The sequence below is a fragment of the Numenius arquata genome, chromosome 1 (assembly GCF_964106895.1).
Source record: "Numenius arquata chromosome 1, bNumArq3.hap1.1, whole genome shotgun sequence".
Lineage (NCBI taxonomy): Eukaryota > Metazoa > Chordata > Aves > Charadriiformes > Scolopacidae > Numenius > Numenius arquata.
This window is the reverse complement of record NC_133576.1, coordinates 141,472,426-141,490,961: the sequence shown is the minus strand read 5'-3', so window position 1 is coordinate 141,490,961 and position 18,536 is coordinate 141,472,426. Positions and strand designations below refer to the sequence as shown.

The 18,536-nt window shown below is 60.6% G+C and overlaps 1 protein-coding gene across 3 annotated transcripts in view; it reads right to left on the bottom strand.

Moving 5' to 3' along the window:
* Positions 1-4,094: 4,094 nt before the first annotated feature.
* Positions 4,095-18,536, bottom strand: part of STIM1 (stromal interaction molecule 1) — a 110,518-nt gene continuing 96,076 nt past the window's right edge. For 2 of the 3 annotated variants that reach the window (XM_074144588.1, XM_074144596.1), the window contains 2 exons: positions 15,171-15,588; positions 4,326-4,878 (listed from right to left, as the gene is read on the bottom strand). In XM_074144588.1, coding sequence (XP_074000689.1) covers positions 4,326-4,878; positions 15,171-15,588 — 971 coding nt within the window. Of the gene's footprint in view, positions 4,879-15,170; positions 15,589-18,536 lie in introns of all 3 variants that reach the window. The other variant, XM_074144603.1, reaches the window with a different exon arrangement.

Genomic DNA, 18,536 nt, shown 5'->3' with positions numbered 1-18,536 from the left:
TGCCAACCACCAAGCCCAGGGCATATTTCAATTCTTTTTCCTAGAAAGGTTCTGCCCGCTCCAAGGGTGTTTCCAGGGGACCCTCTGCCAGCAGAACCTGCCGCCCAGGCCCCGCTCCACCTCCGGGTGGTTGTCACCTCTCGGAGCAGGTTGGGGACAGCTGCGTGTGTGTCCCCAGCCCTGACCCAGCGCTCTCCCGGCAGCGTCCCTGCCGGCGACAGCCCCCTCGGGCAGGGGATAAGCCCATCGTGGGGCTGGGAATGACTCGCGGACCCCCGGGGTGGGCTCCGGGCCCTGCCGGCTACTCCCCAGGGGGTGCTCGTGGCCAGCAGCACCGGGAGGGCTCGTATGGCTGTGGCTGGGCTGGCCCCAGCAGCCGAATCAAAGCCCCAAGCCCAGGGCAAGTCCCCGCTTGCCCATCCCGGGCCAGGGACCCGCATGGTGCAGGCGAGCGGGGCCAGGGCCACCCCAAGCTGGGTTTGTAGCCTCAGGTGGCCACGAGTCCAGGAGTGTGTTTGCTGCTGTGGCAATAAAGCTCCATTTTTCCAGAGCTGGGGACGTGCGCCGGCGTGCTGCTGCCTGCGTGGGGGGGGGGGGGGGGGGTCAGCTGGCCGCCCCCACGCCACAGAGTGCCACCACCCCCCCCGTGCCGAGCCGTGGCTGTCGGGCAGCACGAGCAGGGACGGATCCGTGCCACCATGAGGCCGGGTGACCCTCGGCACGGCCGCACCGATGGCCCCGCTGATGCACCGGAGCCCCGTGGGACCTGGGTGCTGCTCCCCTGGGACGGGCTGGATCCTGCCGTGTCCTCCCAGGCAATCCCTGGCAATGCCAAGCACAAATCCAGGCTGGGCAGGGCATGGCTGGAGAGCAGCCCTGAGGAGAAGGACTCGGGGGTCCTGGGGGAGGGAAAAGCTGGCCACAGGACGGCAACCTGGGCTGGCAGCCCAGAAAGCCTCCCTGCCCCCTGGGCTGCATCCCCAGCAGCGTGGCCAGCAGGGCAAGGGGGGGAATTCTGCCCCTCTGCTCCGCTCTGGGGAGACACCCCCCCCCCCAGTGCTGCCTCCAGCTCTGGGGCCACCAACATCAGAAGGACACGGAGCTGTTGGAGCGGGGCCAGAGGAGGCCACGGAGATGCTGGGAGGGCTGGAGCCCCTCTGCTGGGAGGACAGGCTGAGAGAGCTGGGGGGGTTCAACCTGGAGAAGAGAAGGTTCCAGGGAGACCTTGGAGCCCCTTCCAGTCCCTAAAGGAGGGGACTCCAGGAAAGCTGGGGAGGGACTCTGGATGAGGGAGGGGAGCCCTAGGAGGAGGGGGAAGGGTTTGACGCTGAAAGAGGGGAGATGGAGATGAGATGTGGGGAAGAAGTTCTTTGCTGTGAGGGTGGTGAGAGCCTGGCCCAGGTTGCCCCGAGAAGCTGTGGCTGCTCCATCCCTGGAGGGGTTCAAGGCCAGGTTGGAGGGGGCTTGGAGCAACTTGCTCTGGTGGGAGGTGTCCCTGCCCAGGGCACGGGGTGGGAAAGGATGATCTTTAAGGTCCCTTCCCACCCAAACCATTCCATGACTCTATGACTCCCCCCGCTGCTCGCAGCCTCTGGCCTGATGCCCAGGGACCCCCCCCCTGCTGCGGGCATCCACTGTCCCAGAGCCCCCCCCTGTGCAGGACCCCCCCCCTCTGCAGCCTGGGAAGGGCTGGAAGAATGGAGCAGCAGACCCTGGCTCGTAAAATAGACTACATGCTTTATTGGATTTAAAAGTTTTATGAAATGACCAAAAAAAAAAAAAAAAAAAAAAAATTAAAATCAAGATTTGGCAGATGCGTCACCGGGTGCCGTTTGGTGGATCCCCAGCCCCTTCTCCAGAAGCATCCACAGGTCTCCGCCACCACCACCAGCGCCGCCGGGTCCCCCCCCTTGCCCCAGGGGCATCCCCCGCTACCCCCGACCCCGCTCCCGGGGGGGGGGCCGAGCGCAGTGTCCCGTCCTCCCCCCCCCCCAGGGAAATGCAGGCACTTAAGTCATTTAGAGGAATTTTTTTCACTTATCTCAAAGCAACAGTGTAATTGTCTGACTACCACCTACGGAACAAAAAAACACCTTTATAGCCCTTCCTGTATTGTCAACATACACATATATATTACTCTGGCGTAAAGCAAGGCCCCCCCCGAGGAGGGGGCTTTCAGCATCCCTTCCCCCCCCCCCCCCCCCCTCCTCTTCCTCCCCTGCCAATTGTGCATCCTCCTCTGCCCTTGGCAGCTCCAGCCGCCGGGAATGTGCTGGACGGTGGGGACACGCCGGACGGTGGCACAGAGGGGCTTGGGAGGGAGGGGGTGGCAGGGAAGGGACCCTGGGTTTGGGGGGAGACCTCGCCGAGGGAGAGGGGGGGGGGGGTCCTGTGGTGCCGGGCAGCAGCCTGGAGGGGTGCGGGAGGGCGGCAGAGCCGGAGGGAGCAGGGCTTGTCTCCCCCCACCCTGAGCTGGGGACTCCCCATCGAGGTCCTGGGCTGCGACGGGGGGAGCAGGAGGAGAGGAGGGCTCCGAGCAGCAGGATGGGACCCGCAGCCTGGCGGGGGGGGGACGGACACGGACGGGAGAGTCACCGAGCCCCCCCGCAAGTGGCTTGGGCCAGCCCCAGACCCCCCCCCGATGGCAGCAGGACCCGGGCCAGGGGCTGGCACAGCCAGGCTGGACCCCGGCCTCGGGCCAGCGGGCCCCCGGGGCGAGCATCCTCCATCCCCCCCCCTGCACCCCCTCGGTCCCCGGGGAGGGCGCAGAGCCCCCCAGCACCCGGCCGGAGGGCGCTGCTCCAGGGGCGTGGAGCCGGGAGAAGTTGGGGGGGGGACACGACATTTTCAGGCTCCCGCCACCCACCCGCAGCCTCAGCCCCGCTGTCCCCCGCCCCCTCCGGGCTTGGAAAACGGGGACACGGGGACGAGCCCCGCGCCCGGAGCCCCCTCCTTTTTGCGTGGGGGTGGCGGCTGGACCCAGCTCTGCACCAGCGCCCCCCGGGGACGGCCCTCCCCTCACTCCGTCCCCAGGGTCCCCGGGGCAGGTCTGGGGTCGGGGGAGCCCGGTTCTGATCCTGCGGGAAGGTCCCGGGGAGCAAAGACGGGGGCAGCCGTGGGCTCCTCCCCCCCCGCATCCCAAATCCCACCGCAGGCGGACCCCGGGGCTGCTCCAGCAGCTCCTGGGCCAGTACAAACCCCCCCCCAGCAGCTCCTGGGCCAGTACAACCCCCCCCCAGCAGCTCCTGGGCCAGTACAAACCCCCCCCAGCAGCTCCCGGGCCAGTACAAACCCCCCCCCAGCAGCTCCTGGGCCAGCACAAGCCCCCCCGGCAGCGCCGTGGCCGGCCGGGCAGAGCCCCCCCCATCCCCATCCCACGGCGGGGTCCCGGGGGCTGCAGCCGCCCCCGGAGCGTGGGGAAGCGGATGGAGGGCAGAGCCGCGGATGCACAAGTACCGGCGAGGGCAGAGCCCCCCCCCCTTACTTGCTCTTGCTTATCAAGAGCGAACAAAGAGGGATTTCCTCCCCCCCTTCTCCCCCCCCCCCCCCCCCCAAAACCGTCACAGCGATGGGGGGTCCGGGGTGGAGGAAAGTGAGTGGTAGAAATGAGGAGAGAACGGCCGCGATGGGGGCTCGTGCCCCTGTCACCCCCAGAGGCGGGGGGGGGGGGGGGGGATGGACGGATGGTTCCCCCCCCCCCTCCCCGCAACACCCCCACCCCCCGGCCTCCCCTACGGCCTGTGCAAAATAGTTGGAAGAGGCAGAAGAACCGGAAACAACAACAACAACAACAACAACAAAAAACCCCCCAAAAAACAATAAACCAAAACAAATTAATAATAATAATAATAATTAAAAAAAAAAATAAAAATAAAAAAATAAAACCCCATTGAAACCGAAGCCAAATGCTGTGTGGCTGAGCTGGGGGGGGGGGCAGGAGTAACTGGAAGCCATGCACAGCAAAGCCGGGGAGCGCAGCAGTCGGGGGGGGTTAAAGGCGGCTCTTTCTCTCGGGGGGGGGCGCAGGCGGCGTCTTGGTTTGGGTTTTTCTTTTTTAGTTTTTTTTTTTTTTTTTTCTCTTTCTTTCTTTCTTTCTCTGAGAGATCAGGAAATAAATAAGTTTAAATAGCTCCTCCCGCTGCCGGTGGTGGATGCGGTGACTCGGAGACCGGGGGGGGGGGGGTGCGGGCAGCGGGTGATGGGGGGGGGGGGGGGGGATGCGCTGCCTCCCCCGTGCCCCCCCCCCCCCACCTCTCCCTGGGTCACGCTCCTGGGTGGGTGTCCTCTTCCCACCACCCCCCCCCACCACCACCACCCCCGATTCTCTACTTCTTGGGCTTCTTGAAGATCTTTAGGGGGAACTTTTTCTTGCTCTGGCCGAGGTCGACCTCATCGCCCGGCAAACTGCTGTCCTCGTCCCCCGGGCTCTTCTTGGTGGCCAACTGCGGGATGCGGGTGGTCTTGGTGCCGCCGGGCCGGCAGTCAGAGATGGGGGAGGGGGTGTCGGGGTCGGTGGAGCTGGGGCTGTGGGAGCGGGAGGAATCCGAGTGGCTGTGCTTGCCGGCCGTCGGGTGGCTGATCTCCCCCAGGCTGGAGGACTTCTCCATGCCGTGATTCACCATCATCATCTTCTTCATCACCATGGGGCTCTCGGGCAGCCGCTCCGGCAAAGCCCCCAGGCCGGCGGTGGCCTCCGCGTGCCGGCTGCCGCCGTTGGCGGTGGGGGCGCCGATGGCAGGGTGGCCGGGGGCAACCTCCTCGATGGAGCGGGTCAGCAGGTTGGGGCGAGCAGCCAGCAGCTTGGAGGCCGAGCTGGGGACACGCTGGTGGTCGCTCAGGTGCGGGATGGAGGACTCGGAGTCGCAGCGAGTCAAGTCTCTGGGGGGTGGAGAAGGCGGAGGGGAGAGAGAGATGGCGTTAGCCACGCTGGCCCGGTAGCCCGGGGACCCCCAGCCCACACGCGCACACACGGATGCAGCAGCTGAGGGCGGCTGGTGGGGTGGGGGATGCAGGGGAACCCCCCACCCCAGGAACCCCCCTGCTCTGGCTGCCTTGCCCCCCCTGGTTCTGCTCCTCTGTATGGCTGCAGTGGCCACCCCCAGTGATGAGGGGGCTCGTCCAGCCACGGTGGGCACCCCCAGTGACGAGGGGGCTCGTCCAGCCACAGTGGGCACCCCCAGGGATGGGGGGACTCATCCAGCTGCAGTGGCCACCCCCAGTGATGGGGGGGCTCGTCCAGCCACGGTGGGCACCCCCAGGGATGGGGGGACTCATCCAGCTGCAGTGGCCACCCCCAGTGACAGGGGGGCTCGTCCAGCCACGGTGGGCACCCCCAGGGATGGGGGGACTCATCCAGCTGCAGTGGCCATCCCCAGTGACGGGGGGGTGCTCGTCCAGCCATGGTGGTGGCCACCCCTGTGGACAGGGGGGCTCATCCAGCCCAGTGCCAACTTCCCGGGTGGCAAAGTCACCCCCCCAATTCAGGCAGGGGTGCTTGTTGCATCCCCCCCCCAACTGTATCCCCTGTCCCCAGCTCGGGCTGCAGCTGAACTCGCTGTGTCCCCCCAACCCAGCGCCGTGGGGGGGCCCAAGGACCCACCGTACACAGAGGCAGAACCAGAGGGATGGAGGCCTCCCCCCTCATCCATGGGGCAGCAGCGAGCGCTCAGCCCGGAGCTGGGGGGGTCCGAAGGCACCGGCTGCCCCTCCAGTGGCCACTGGGGGCCCTGGACCAGGCACTGGCCGCGTTGGCCACCGCTGGGCTCTGCTCAGAGCCCGCAGCTCCCTCCCGCTCCCCCGGAAACCACCCTCCCAGCCCCGCTTTTTCCCCAGGGACCCCCGTGGGAGGGGGGCCAGGGACTTCGTCCCGGTGCAGGGCCCCCGGAGAAGCGGAGCGGCCGCGGGAGCTGATGCCCTCCCAGCCGTGGGACCGGGGGGGCATCGTCCCCAGCGGGTTCCTCTGCTCCGCTCCCACCCGTGTGTGCGCGGGGACGGATTCCCGACCCCCCCCCAGCGGGGAAAGCGCCGGAGCGAGCCTTTCCCCCCTTTTTCCCGGCTCAGCCGGAGCAAACCCCGAATCCCGGCGGGGGGTGTGTGTGTGTGTGAGGAATTGGAGGTGGGTGTCTCCCCGCGGAGCCCCTCTGCTGCACAGCGGTTTGTGCCCCGGCCTGGTGCCCCCGTCTGACGGTGAAAGGCGTCGCCTACAGCCCCGAGGGGCTCCCAGACCCCCTTTCTGAAGCGGAGAGTTGGGAGGGAGGAGGAGGAGGAGGAGGAGGAGGAGGAAGAGGATGAAGGGAGAAAACGAAAAGTCGAGTCGCAGCTTATTGCGGGACCACCGGGAGGGGTGGGACGCTGATGGAGCCCGACCCAACGTCCCCGCGGTCCCTGCCCGACCCCACGGCCTGGCCAAAGGGCCACCGCGATGGTCTCCTACCACCTACTGCAAGACCTCAGGAGTGGGATCCCCTCCGGAACCTGGGGGCTGCTGGGGGATCCGGGGGGGGGTGGCCCCAGGGGACCTGGGGGTACCAGGGGACCCAGCCCCTGCCCCTTACTCGGGGTCTGCACCGGCTGGAGGCAAAGGGTAGAGAATGGAAGAGGCGAATGGAGGGAGAAAGGAGCAAAGGGGAGGAGAAGCGAAAGGGGGTGAGAAGAGGCGGGAGGTCTCGCAGCCGAGCCCCAGGACGTGGGTCACCGTCCCCTGCCACCATCAGGACCAAACCCGCCCGGCACGACCAGCAAAGAGCCCCCCCGTTCCTCCGGAGCAGCGCAAATAACGTGGGAGGCAGCGGAAGAGCGAGGCAGGAGGAGAGCAGGCGCTGGGGCATCAGGAGACACCAGCCCACAGCGGGTGGGATGCTCAGGAGAAGCGACGGCGGCCAGAGACCACGGTGTCACCCCAGATGACCGTAAAGGGCAGGGTTCTCCTCAAATCACCGCCCTCCCTGACGGCAACACCCGATGGGTGTTTCTGAACCGCATCCTGGGGGGTGGCGGGGGGAGAAGAGGAACCGAGCCCTGGGGACGGTGTGAAATCCCTGGCTGTTTCTGAGCGAGCACCTTGGAGGCCTCCTTGGAGGAGAGAACTGCCACCAAACGCACCGTGCGGAGCCAGGGACGCTCCCGATTCCTGGTGCCACCAGCAGATACCACGGCTCCACCAGAAGGTCACCGTCACGGCTTCTAGCCCAGCTTTTACTGGGAGAACTGGGGCTGGGTGATGGGGAACCAGCTTCAGGGAACAGCAGCATCAATAAAACTTGATGGGGCTGAACAGGGGAGTATCTCAAGGCCATCTTCCAAGAGTTGGACACCGAGGGCACCCACACAACCCGGGGGTCGAGACCCGGGGCTGCAGTTGGTAAACGCAGAAGGAAGATGAAACTGCAACCACGACAGCTCGATTCCTCTCCCTTGAGGAAGGTCGGAGTCTCACGCTCTTCCTGAAGGCTTCTTGTCCACGACGGCGCTGAACACACCTGCAGAGGGGGGATTCCTGCCAGGCCACTCGTTGTGTCACCTCTCCCAAGAAAGGGTGGCAGAAGCCACGGCGTACGAGGCTGTGAGGGTGAGCCAATGGTGACCACGTGCTTTCAGAGCTTTATTTCCTCCAAAAGTTCCTGGAAAGTGCCCCCTTTGCATGAAAACAAAGCAGACCTTGGCCTGGGAACGCTGCTGAACCGAGCCAAGGCAACGGGCAGGCATGACCACCTCTGGGCAGGCCCACAGCGCCTGCTCCAGACTTATCCTGGCTGATCCCACCAGGCTGGTGTGTTGCTATGGATGGGTCGGACTTCCCCACGGACAACCACTACTCAAGGACCATCACTTCTCCAAGGACCACCAGTTCCCGAAGGACCATCACTTCTCCAAGGATCATTCCTTCCCCAAGGACCACCGCTTCCCCAAGGACCACAACTTCTCCAAGGACCACCACTTCCCTAAGGACCACCACTTATCCAAGGACCACCAGTTCCTGAAGGACCATCACTTCTCCAAGGATCATTCCTTCCCCAAGGACCACCGCTTCCCCAAGGACCACAACTTCTCCAAGGACCACCACTTCCCTAAGGACCACCACTTATCCAAGGACCACCAGTTCCTCAAGGACCATCACTTCTCCAAGGACCACCACTTTCCGAAGGACCACCACTTTTCCAAGGACCAGGGTGCAAGAGCAGAGCTCCTGCTGCTGAAGCCCACCCGATGGAGCGGCTGAGTGTCACGCGGACGCAGCGTGCCACAGCCAGCGAAGATTCAGACAGAACCGTCCACTCGCTTGAAATTCAGCATTGTAATTCCAAGGACGAATAGTCTTTTCTGGGTAAAAAAAATCAAGCCAACCTTTCCACTGGCTGCCACAACCACAAAGGCATCTGAGTGCGGGTCAGCGAAAAGAAAACTTGTAAAAAAACACCGAGATAATAACAAATACAGCAAAAAAATATTTTTTTAACTGAGGTGACTCCAAAAATGCCTTATTTGTGAAGAAGGTGAGTTTTCTCCCTGCTGAGATCTGCAAATGCCCCCAAGTTCAGAGGCTCGTGAGCCTCCCCCCGTCTCTCTCAAGCTCCTGCCGAGCTTTAAATCCAGTGGAGACAACAGCGGAGACAACAGCGATCCCGTGGCCACGGCAGCGTGTGGAGAAAATGACGACAGCAGATGGAGAAACATCCTCTGGTCCAGGAGGATTTTCTCCCCTGGAATGAACCTGATCCTCGGACAGCTGGTCCTGCGCCGTGGGGGGACGGAGGCCAAACGCTGCCCCTGGGTGATGCTGCCAGCAGCTCGGAGCCGGTCCTCGGTGTGCACCATGGCCACCAGTTCTCCTCCCGGGACCACTCCCGCCACAACAGAGGGTCACAGAATCACAGAGGTTGGCAGGGACCTCTGGAGATCCCCCAGTCCAACCCCCCTGCCAGAGCAGGTCCACCCAGAGCAGGTCCCACAGGAACGTGGCCAGGTGGGTTTTGAATGTCTCCAGAGAAGGAGACTCCGCCACCTCTCTGGGCAGCCTCTTCCAGGGCTCTGCCACCCTCACAGGAAAGAAGTTCCTCCTCATGTTGAGATGGAATTTCCTGTGTCCCAGTTTGTGGCTGTTGCCCCTTGTCCTGTCCCTGGGCACCTCCGAGAACAGTCTGGCCCCATCCTCCTGACACACACCCTTTAGGTATCATAGAACCATAGAACTGTCGTGGTTGGGAGGGAACTTTCAGATCGTCGAGTCCAACCATCAACCCAACACTGACAAACCCACCACTGACCCATGTCCCTCAGCACCACCTCTGCCCGACTCTGAAATCCCTCCAGGGATGGCGACTCCACCACTGCCCTGGGCAGCCTCTGCCAAGGCTTCACAACCCTTTCCAGGAAGAAATTGTTCCCAAGCTCCATCCTAAACCTTCCCTGGGGCAACTTGAGGCCGTTTCTGTTGTCATGAGCGTTGATGAGATCCCCTCTCAGTCTGCTCTTCTCCAGCTGAACAGCCGCAGGTCCCTCAGCCTTTCCTCAGCAGAGGGATGCTCCAGTCCCTCAGCATCCTCGCAGCCTCCACTGGACTCCCTCCAGCAGTTCCCTGTCCTTCTGGAACTGGGGGGCCCAGAACTGAACTGGAGGTCCCTGGGCATTAAGGTGGTCTGTTTGTGAGGACCCCTCCCCATTTCTAATCTGGCTGTTCCCTGGGGACACCCAGCTCTGGAGCGGAGAGGGACAGCACCGTGACAGCAGCTGGCCATGGGCACGTCAGCGGTGGGTGGGCAGTGGGGAAGACCCCCAGCAGCAGCAGCAGCCCCCATATGGGTTGAACCGCAGCTTTCCTGGAACATTCTTCAGCCCAAAATGATCCTTTTTTCCGGTTCCCACAGGGAAGCGCATGAGAGGGGAGGTGTGTGCCCACGGGGACACCGCTGCCAGGAGGCACCATGGCTTTGGCAGAGACAGCAACGAGGACGGGACGCTCCTGCGCGGATAAGAGGGGAGAAAAGAACATTGCCAGGACATCGCTGGTCATGTTGGATGAGCCTCAGCCAAAAAGGGATAGTCAGACCCTGGTGATTTTCATCAGGCTAACCATAGAATCATAGAATGGTTTGGGTTGGAAGGGACCTTAAAGCCCATCCAGTGCCACCCCCTGCCCTGGGCAGGGACACCTCCCACCACACCAGGTTGCTCCAAGCGCCCTCCAACCTGGCCTTGAACCCCTCCAGGGATGGGGCAGCCACAGCTTCTCGGGGCAACCTGGGCCAGGCTCTCACCGCCCTCACAGCAAAGAACTTCTTCCCCACATCTCATCTCAATCTCCCCTCTTTCAGTGTCAAACCCTTCCCCCTCCTCCTATGGCTCCCCTCCCTGATCCAGAGTCCCTCCCCAGCTTTCCTGGAGCCCCCCCCTTGAGGGACTGGAAGGGGCTCCGAGGTCTCCCCGGAGCCTTCTCTTCTCCAGGCTGAACCCCCCCAACTCTCTCAGCCTGTCCTCCCAGCAGAGGGGCTCCAGCCCTCCCAGCATCTCCGAGGCCTCCTCTGGCCCCGCTCCAACAGCTCCATGTCCTTCCTGTGCTGAGGACTCCAGAGCTGGACACAGAGCTCCGGTTGGTGTCTCCCCAGAGCGGAGCAGAGGGGCAGAATCCCCCCCCCTCGCCCTGCTGGCCACACTACTTTTGATGCAGCCGAGGATGTGGGGGGCTTTCTGGGCTGCCAGCGCCCGTTGCCAGCTCATGCTGAGCTTCTCATCCACCAACACCCACAAGTCCTTCTCCTCAGGGCTGCTCTCCAGCCATTCTCTGCCCAACCTGTATTTGTGCCTGGGATTGCCATGACCCAGGTGCAGGACCTTGCACTTGGCTTGGTTGAACTTCATGAGGTTCACACGGGCCCTGGATCAGTATGTCACGTTTTCAAGAGGAAAAGCTGGCCAAGGTCACAGCCAGCCTTGATGGCATCATGGAAAGGTGCCTTCAGAGGAAGGGCTTCTGCGGTGCAGCTGGACCCACCAAACGCTGACCTCTCCTGAGAACCTGAGACCACCAACTGAAGGTGAAAAATACCAGCCGGCCTCCCTTAGGACACGTTCCTTGTGTTCCTCAGTCCCAGCCACGGTGTTCACCACTTTCTTTTCCACGCAGCTGGACACACGACCTACCAAGACCGAAGCTGAGGGCGCTCACCCACGTGAGGGCAGGACCCACGCGAGGGCAGGACCCGCGCATTGCTGCGGCTTTATCGGCTTTCGCCTGCGCTTCCCACCGCCCCGTCCCAGAACCCGAACCCACCGCGGTGACCGAGAGAGGGTGAGAAAATGGGGATGGGCTGAATTTGCGAACAAAAAGAAGCAGAGAGCGAAGCATGGAGTAAAGAAAGACCTGGTGGCGGTGGAGGAAGAGGGAAGCAGGCAGGAGGGGGATATGGAATTTTTTCCCCAGCTCTGCAGCTGGTGGATGGTCTCTCCTGGTGCCTGCACAAGGACACGGGCTGGAGGAAAGCTCAGGAGGGGCTTGAGGGCATCTAACACTAAAGCAGGGCTTGGTCTACCAGCTCCATCCAGACCTGGCTGCCTCCTCCACTCCAAGAGCACCCATAGGTGCAGGGCTATACATTACATACCAAGTGGGTGGCACAGGCAGGGGCTTAGAAACAGCCTCTACGATGCAAACCCAACGGTAATTCCTTCCCTTCCACCCTGTCAGAGCTGCGAGTCACCCTGGGTGACTGAGACTCTGCTTTCGCTGTGGCTGCCACCTCCCGTCCCCGCTGGAAAAGGGCCACCGGCGCTGGGATTTGGTCCTACGCTCCCATCTCCACCGGGTTTTCCCACGGGTACCACCCGAAGCAGGCACCGGCAGCAGAAACCTCTGTGCACACAGCGTCCTCCAGCCCCTCTCTCCCCCCCACCCCACCCCCCTCAAGGGACACCCGGTCCCCTCCGTTAACATTTAAAAAAACCAAAAAAACCCCACGCATCAGCCCTCGAAATCAGAACAGCTCTGACCTTATTTGCACCGGATCCTCTGAAGCCAATTGCAAAAGAGAAGCAAAGAGTGAGGAGTTGAGGAAAGCCATTCGCCGGCCACGCGCTGGCCTTGCCGGGAGAGAAGGTCCCTGCCAGGTCAACCCCCGGCAGAACCGAGACACCCCCGAGCCTTTTTCTGGGGGAAACAGCTTGTTTTGAGACAATTTCTCGCCGACATTGGCAATCTGCTGGATGCGCGGGAGGCTTAAAGCGATCCAGCAGCCTGGGGCGCCCGAGGTCCCGCTCTCCTCCTACCGAGGGAGACGGGAATTTTTTTTTTGGGGGGGGTGGTGGTGTTCCGTTTTCCTCCTTGGCAATGACTCCCTGGAAAGGCTTCCCCGTCTGTTCTGCTCGCCCCTCGGGGAGGCTGCGGAGCTCGAGGGGGGGGTGTAAAGGCCCCCGAGGCTGGTTGTGTAAAAGAGAAAGAGCAAACACATCGGCTCGTGCTGCGGCTTCAGAGACGCAGCTGAGCAGCATCTGCTGACCACGCAGTTCCACACAAAAAAACACAAAGCAAAACAAAACAAACCCCCAAAAACAACCCAAATGAAAAGCAACAACAAAGTTAAGAGCACATTTGGGCACCCGCTGCTTCATTTCTGTCTCCTGGAATGAACAGAGAATGGATGAGCATGGATTTTGGAGCCGCCTGCTATTGCGTAGCTGAAGCAAATCTCCGGTGGGAAGTTCTGACTCTGCGAAACTCCCTCGTTAAATCAATTATCCCCCATCAGCCGCTACGGGAACAGGGAGAAAACAGGCCTGCCTTCCACCTGATTGGGTTCCGACAAGCTGCCCGACAAGCTGCCCAGTGCCCCCGGGGAAGGAGGAGGAGACCTCGGTCATTCTCTCCTAATGGCCTCCCAGCACCATCATCGCCTTTTCTAACTGGCATCCCAAAGTCACACCACGGTTCCCTCTGCCACTCTCAGGGGAGTCTGCAGGGTTGGGGACACCAATCTGGTCAGCAGTTCGGTGTATCACAGGCCTGGGGGGGGAAAAAAAATATAAACCCATGTTTATGCAGCTATTTTTGAAATGGGACATCGGCCCTGGAGCTCCCAGGACAAGCCTCCCTTCCGCAGAGACAGGGAGGTCGAGGGCAAACAGGGACCGGGCGATGTCACCAGGACCGTCCCCAGCTTTTATCGGGACAGCTGCAGCTGAATGCAAATTGGCAGTAATCAATCTATATTTTAATTACGCTGCTTCTCCTAATCCCCAAAACAAACGTTACCAAATTAAACCGAGATGTTGCTCTTTAATTGCCCATTGTGGAGCAGGTGCCGTGATCTTCCCTCTCTCCCGATATTCCTGGATCCAGAACCTGCCTGGAGCTGCCAGGGGCTCCACAAGCAGCCCGGCTTTCGGGCAGGAAAGTCAGGAAGGGGCTGAGACATCCTACAGAGAGACCTTGTGTGTAAACCATGGCAGGGGAGAACCTACACCTAAGGGCAGAGATACCTACAGCCAAAGGAATAACGGCCCAATGGAGATGTGGTGACCTGGAATGTTGTCCTGCCGGGATAAATAAACGGGATAAATAAACGCGGAAGGACATTGCCCCTGGGGACTTCCTCACTCACAGACTTCCAGCCTTTTCCCAGGAGTCCGATCCCTAACGCTGGGGATAAGGAGGCTATTTTTAATTGTACCAAGGAGAAAGCGCAGAACAGAGATGAAACGGCTCGGCCACGGTCACAGGGCAGGAGGAGGGGACCCCCTGATGGCCCGTCACAGCCCTTCCAGTGTCCAACACCTCGGCACCCAGCCCCTGAAACACCCCTGAACCGAGCCCACCCCAAACCACGTGCCACACTCGCACCCCCTGATTAAAAAATCCGGTTTAAATCAGGCACCTGAATGGACACAGGCTCCACCACTGCTCTGGAGCTGGTTGAGAGGGTCTGGAGCCCTCCAAGCCACGCGTGGGGTGAGGACCTCCAACGGCTGCTGCCTGTGGAGCTCACTCAGAAGAAAGCCACCCGGGGAACACGATCTTCTGCTTGGGCTACAGACCACTGCTGAGCTCGGGGCGGCTGCCGGAGAGCCCCTGGCAGCACCCCAGTTAAACCAGACAGGGTTCCTGCTTCTGTGGTTGCCCAACGCCAGCGCGGTGACTTGGGAGAGGTCAGGGATGTAGGGATGTGGATGATAAACAGCTCCTTGGGTCCTATCCTACACAGTTCTCCAAAGAGCCGTCGCTCGGCCACTGTTAATGCTGGAAAGGACCAAGTTAAAGCCAGTGATCCAGCAACAAGAAGCTCCAGCTCCTTCCTCTTCTCGTTATTCAGACATTCCTGAGCCAAAACACACACATGCTTCACCCCCTACCGAAACAGAGGCCGCTCTGAAACACCAAATTCCTAATTCCAGCTTTTTGTCACCTCCTAAAACCAGCACAAACGTCAAAACCCAACCTACCCCTTGTGTTCCCTTTGCAATTCGCTTGTGAAGACCCCAAACAAGTCAAGGCTTCAAATAAGGTCAGCGTTTGTTTGATCAGTTGTGTTACCTCCGTTCTCCCGGGGGCACCGCCCCAGCAAGAGACGGACTCATCCAGCGACAACCGAGCGCCCGGGAACTCTCATTTGCTCAGCTACAATTAAACAACAGCACCTCAGAATCACAGAATCACATGGGGTTGGCAGGGACCTCTGGAGATCATCTAGTCCAACCCCCTGCCAAAGCAGGTCCACCCAGAGCAGGTCCCACAGGAACGTGTCCAGGCAGGGTTTGAATGTCTCCAGAGAAGGAGACTCCACACCCTTCCTGGGAAGCCTTTTCCAGGGCTCTGCCACCCTCAAAGTAAAGAAGTTCCTCCTCATGTTTAGGTGGAACTTCTTACATTCAAGTTTGTGCCCGTTTCCCCTTGTCCTGTCACTGGGCACCACTGGAAAAAGACCGGCCCCATCCTCTTGGTAACCCCCAAACCTCCTTGGTTTATGCACCCACGGAGTTGGCAGAAATGGGAATGGGGGACCATGGAGCGCTCCTTAAAGGGTCTTAGAGGGAGAGTGGGTGAGGGAACAAAACCGTGGGTAAATAATGAAAGAAAGGCCCAAAAGGAAAGCGGCAGGAGGGATCTAGGAGAGAGAGCACCCCAGCAAGCGTCAGCTCTGAGCCATGGCAGGCAGGAGGGAGCTAGAAAAGAAACAGCAATATACCCAAAGCTCTCAGTGCGACAGCGAACTCCAGAGGTGACATCAGGAGGGGGCAGGTCGGGGATGGAGTCCATCTGGAGGAAATAAGAGGAGGTGGTGTGATGGTAACAGAGAGGGTGGACATGGCAAGCAGGAGCAGATGCAGAGGTGGTGGCTGAGGAGCAAGAGGTGGAAGAGGTGGTGGTAGTGGTGGTGGTGGTGGTGGCAGCAGATGATGGGCTGGTGCCGGGAAGGTCGGAACTGAAAGACTGTCCGGAGGAGAGGCTGTGCATTCGACGGAGAGAGACTCTGCCCGCCCGGTAATGGGCAGCTTGGCCCGACTCATTCTGGCCTTGCACGTAACTCTCTACCAACCTCTGGGATCCGTGGCCGTGCTGGGGGTCCACCAGGCGCTGGCGAACTGTGCTGGGCAAGGCAGGAGCTGTAGGGAGAGAAAAGGGAGAAGGTTGAAGGCAACTGGAAAGAGACTTCACCCCCAGACCAGGCAGGAGGCACCGCCACGAAGCTGCCACCCACGGCCAGCCCTACCACCGCGGCACCTTCTGTCACCGGGCCACTGTGGCCACCCCACCTTGTGCCATCGCTTACGCCGGTTTTAAGGCAGAAGAAGCATTAGGCTGGCGCTGCTGCTCAACATGCTGGATTAATGCCCACCCCGTGAGAAATGACGTTGGACGTTCCTGATGTAGGTGCTTTCTGAACACTTTATCTGATCGTCTCGCCTGGGGCAGAAACCGGCTGCGTGATCCACCCTCCCCACCCGGGCTCCCTTTGTAGCAAAGGTGAAGAATTCGGTACTTTCAGGGCATGATTCACCTCATCCTAAGGCAGACACCCAAATTGTGCAGACGCCTCCTGCTCTGGCACTTCTATCTCCCTGCACGGCCTCAAAAAGGACCCTCGGTGACCAGGAGGCACCTGAAGCTGGTGAGATGAGCTCTGCTCCTGGAGCTCCGCTCTGCTCCCGTTCCCAGCATCGCTCCTGGAGCAGGAACGCGGGACCAAGGGCAGGGCTGTGGAGCAGAGCTCTGCTTTGGGTTCAGGAGCAAGGAAAGCTTCTGAGGATGCAGAAACCTCCCCGCCTTGTACCTTCTGCAGGGCTGAACGGCTGGGACACCTGGCAGATGGATAGTAATTATGGCATTAATTGGGCAGGCACATGCTTTTGTCCTCAATCCACCCCTGAATCATAGAATCATGGGATGGTTTGGATGGGAAGGGACCTTAAAGACCACCCAGTCCCATCCAGGGACACCTCCCACCAGAGCAGGTTGCTCCAAGCCCCCTCCAACCTGGCCTTGAACCCCTCCAGGGATGGGGCAGCCACAGCTTCTCTGGGCAACCTGGGCCAGGCTCTCACCACCCTCACAGCAAAGAACTTCTTCCCCACATCTCATCTCCATCTCCCCTCTTTCAGTGTCAAACCCTTCCCCCTCCTCCTATGGCTCCCCTCCCTCATCCAGAGTCCCTCCCCAGCTTTCCTGTAGAAATTGAAGCTCTGCTCCGAAAGCGGAATCCCCTGGTCCCAATCCGTTTGATAATTCACTCGCTGATCAAAGAGACGCTCAATTGGAAAAATAATTCTCCTCTAATTGCAAATTCCTCTTGGTTCAGAGAAACAAATTGTGCTGCCTCCGTCAGTGCCCTGTCACCAGCTCATTAACAGTTTCTGGAGATCGTTAACGATCTTTCTGGCCAGGAACTCTTACCCGGCAGGTGACAGAGGCCGGAGAGCTGAGCCCGCTCCCTCTGCCCCACACCTACACCACCTCTGCCCCACACCTACACCACCTCTGCCCCACGGAGCCAGGGGGTCACCGGCAGAGGCCGGGGGAGGCACCTTCTTCACCCACCCGGGGATTTCTGCACATCCCTGTCCATCATTACCCCTGGAAAACTAAGGATCCAGTGGGTGGCATCGCCACCCGACAGCCAGACTGGTCGTAATTAATCCACTGGCTGTAATTTCCACACAAGACGTTCCTTCTTTTGGAGATAAGGTGTTCAGGATTGTTCAGGATTTCTTATACGCATAAGAAATAAGTGTAAAAACGGGTTAAAAAGGTGAACAGACAGGAAAGCTAAGAGATGGAGTGGAAGGAGAGCTCCTTCGGGAATCGAAGAACCAGCAAATCACTGCTATAAAACCACACAGCGAGGACACGGGAGTCTCCTGCAGCTCATCTGACGGCACCAACCCGGCTCCCGGGAGGAATTTCCCGTGGAAGAAGGAACGACCAAGAGTAACTCGGGCAAACTTTGCCGTTTCCCCGTCCCCCAGGGTCAATCACGGCTCCTCTCACAGGGTCCCACCGCTTTTCTGCACTGCCCACCTACGGACCTGCGCTGCAGCTCTTCACGTCGCCCACTTTCTATTTTCCTAAGATTAATAACCCTAAAATTATTTTTTCCCCTTTTCTCCGGAGCTAAAATGAAGCGAAGTCGAGTCACGCGGAGTCAAGGTGGGAAAAAATCCCTCGTTCCGGTGGGAACTGCAAAAAATCCAATGGGAGGAGGTGACGGGGAGAGTGTTAATGGGCAGAACCAGGGTTAACGATGGGTGTTAACGGGCAGAACCGGGGCCGTCCCAGCTCTCCCGCTGAGGAAGGTGGCGGGGACAGGAACGGCCCGGCTGGTCCCTCCTTGCCAGCCGCCGGTGGGGACACGGCTTGGGAGTCCCAGTTTGGGGGGGTAACGGGGATCCGGGCTCTGCAGAATAATCCCCTGGGGGATTACGGGGTTCTGCTACAGGTTTCTTTGTCTCTTGGGCCACGCTTTTTTCCCCTAAGGGTTGGGGTGTTTTTTTCCCCCAAGGGTTGGGGTGTTTTTCCCCCCCCTGTTGTTCCACTCCTCATTTACCAACTCCACGCCTTCGCGCTCTCCTGTTCCACCACGAGCCCGGGAGCGACGGCTGAGACCTCACCTGGCCCAGCCCTCGCTTCCCACAAACCTCCTCCTTCTCCGGACACCGACACGCGTTTCATCAACGTTCTCCAAACAACCTGCTCATCGCCTCGAGGAAGGTGATGGAAGGACCGTCACCCTGACCAAGCACAGCCTGGCCGCTGCCGACAACCTCCTCTTCCTCCTCCTCTTCTACCTTCTCCTCCTCCTCCTCCTCTTTCTCCTCCTCCTCCATCCCAGGGGGGGATGTTGGGCAGCATCTGCCATGGGAAGGCTTCCACCAGCCGAAAAACGCCATCCCCACGGCGTCAGGGCACCGGGGACAGATGAGCACAATCGGTGGCGCTGCTCGATTTATTTAAGGACAGGGAGGGACGAAGGGCACGGCAACGGGCTGTGAGCGAAGCCTGTGCGGAGGAGGAGGAGGAGGGACAGGGAAGGGAACGTTATCACCTCCTCCTGGCC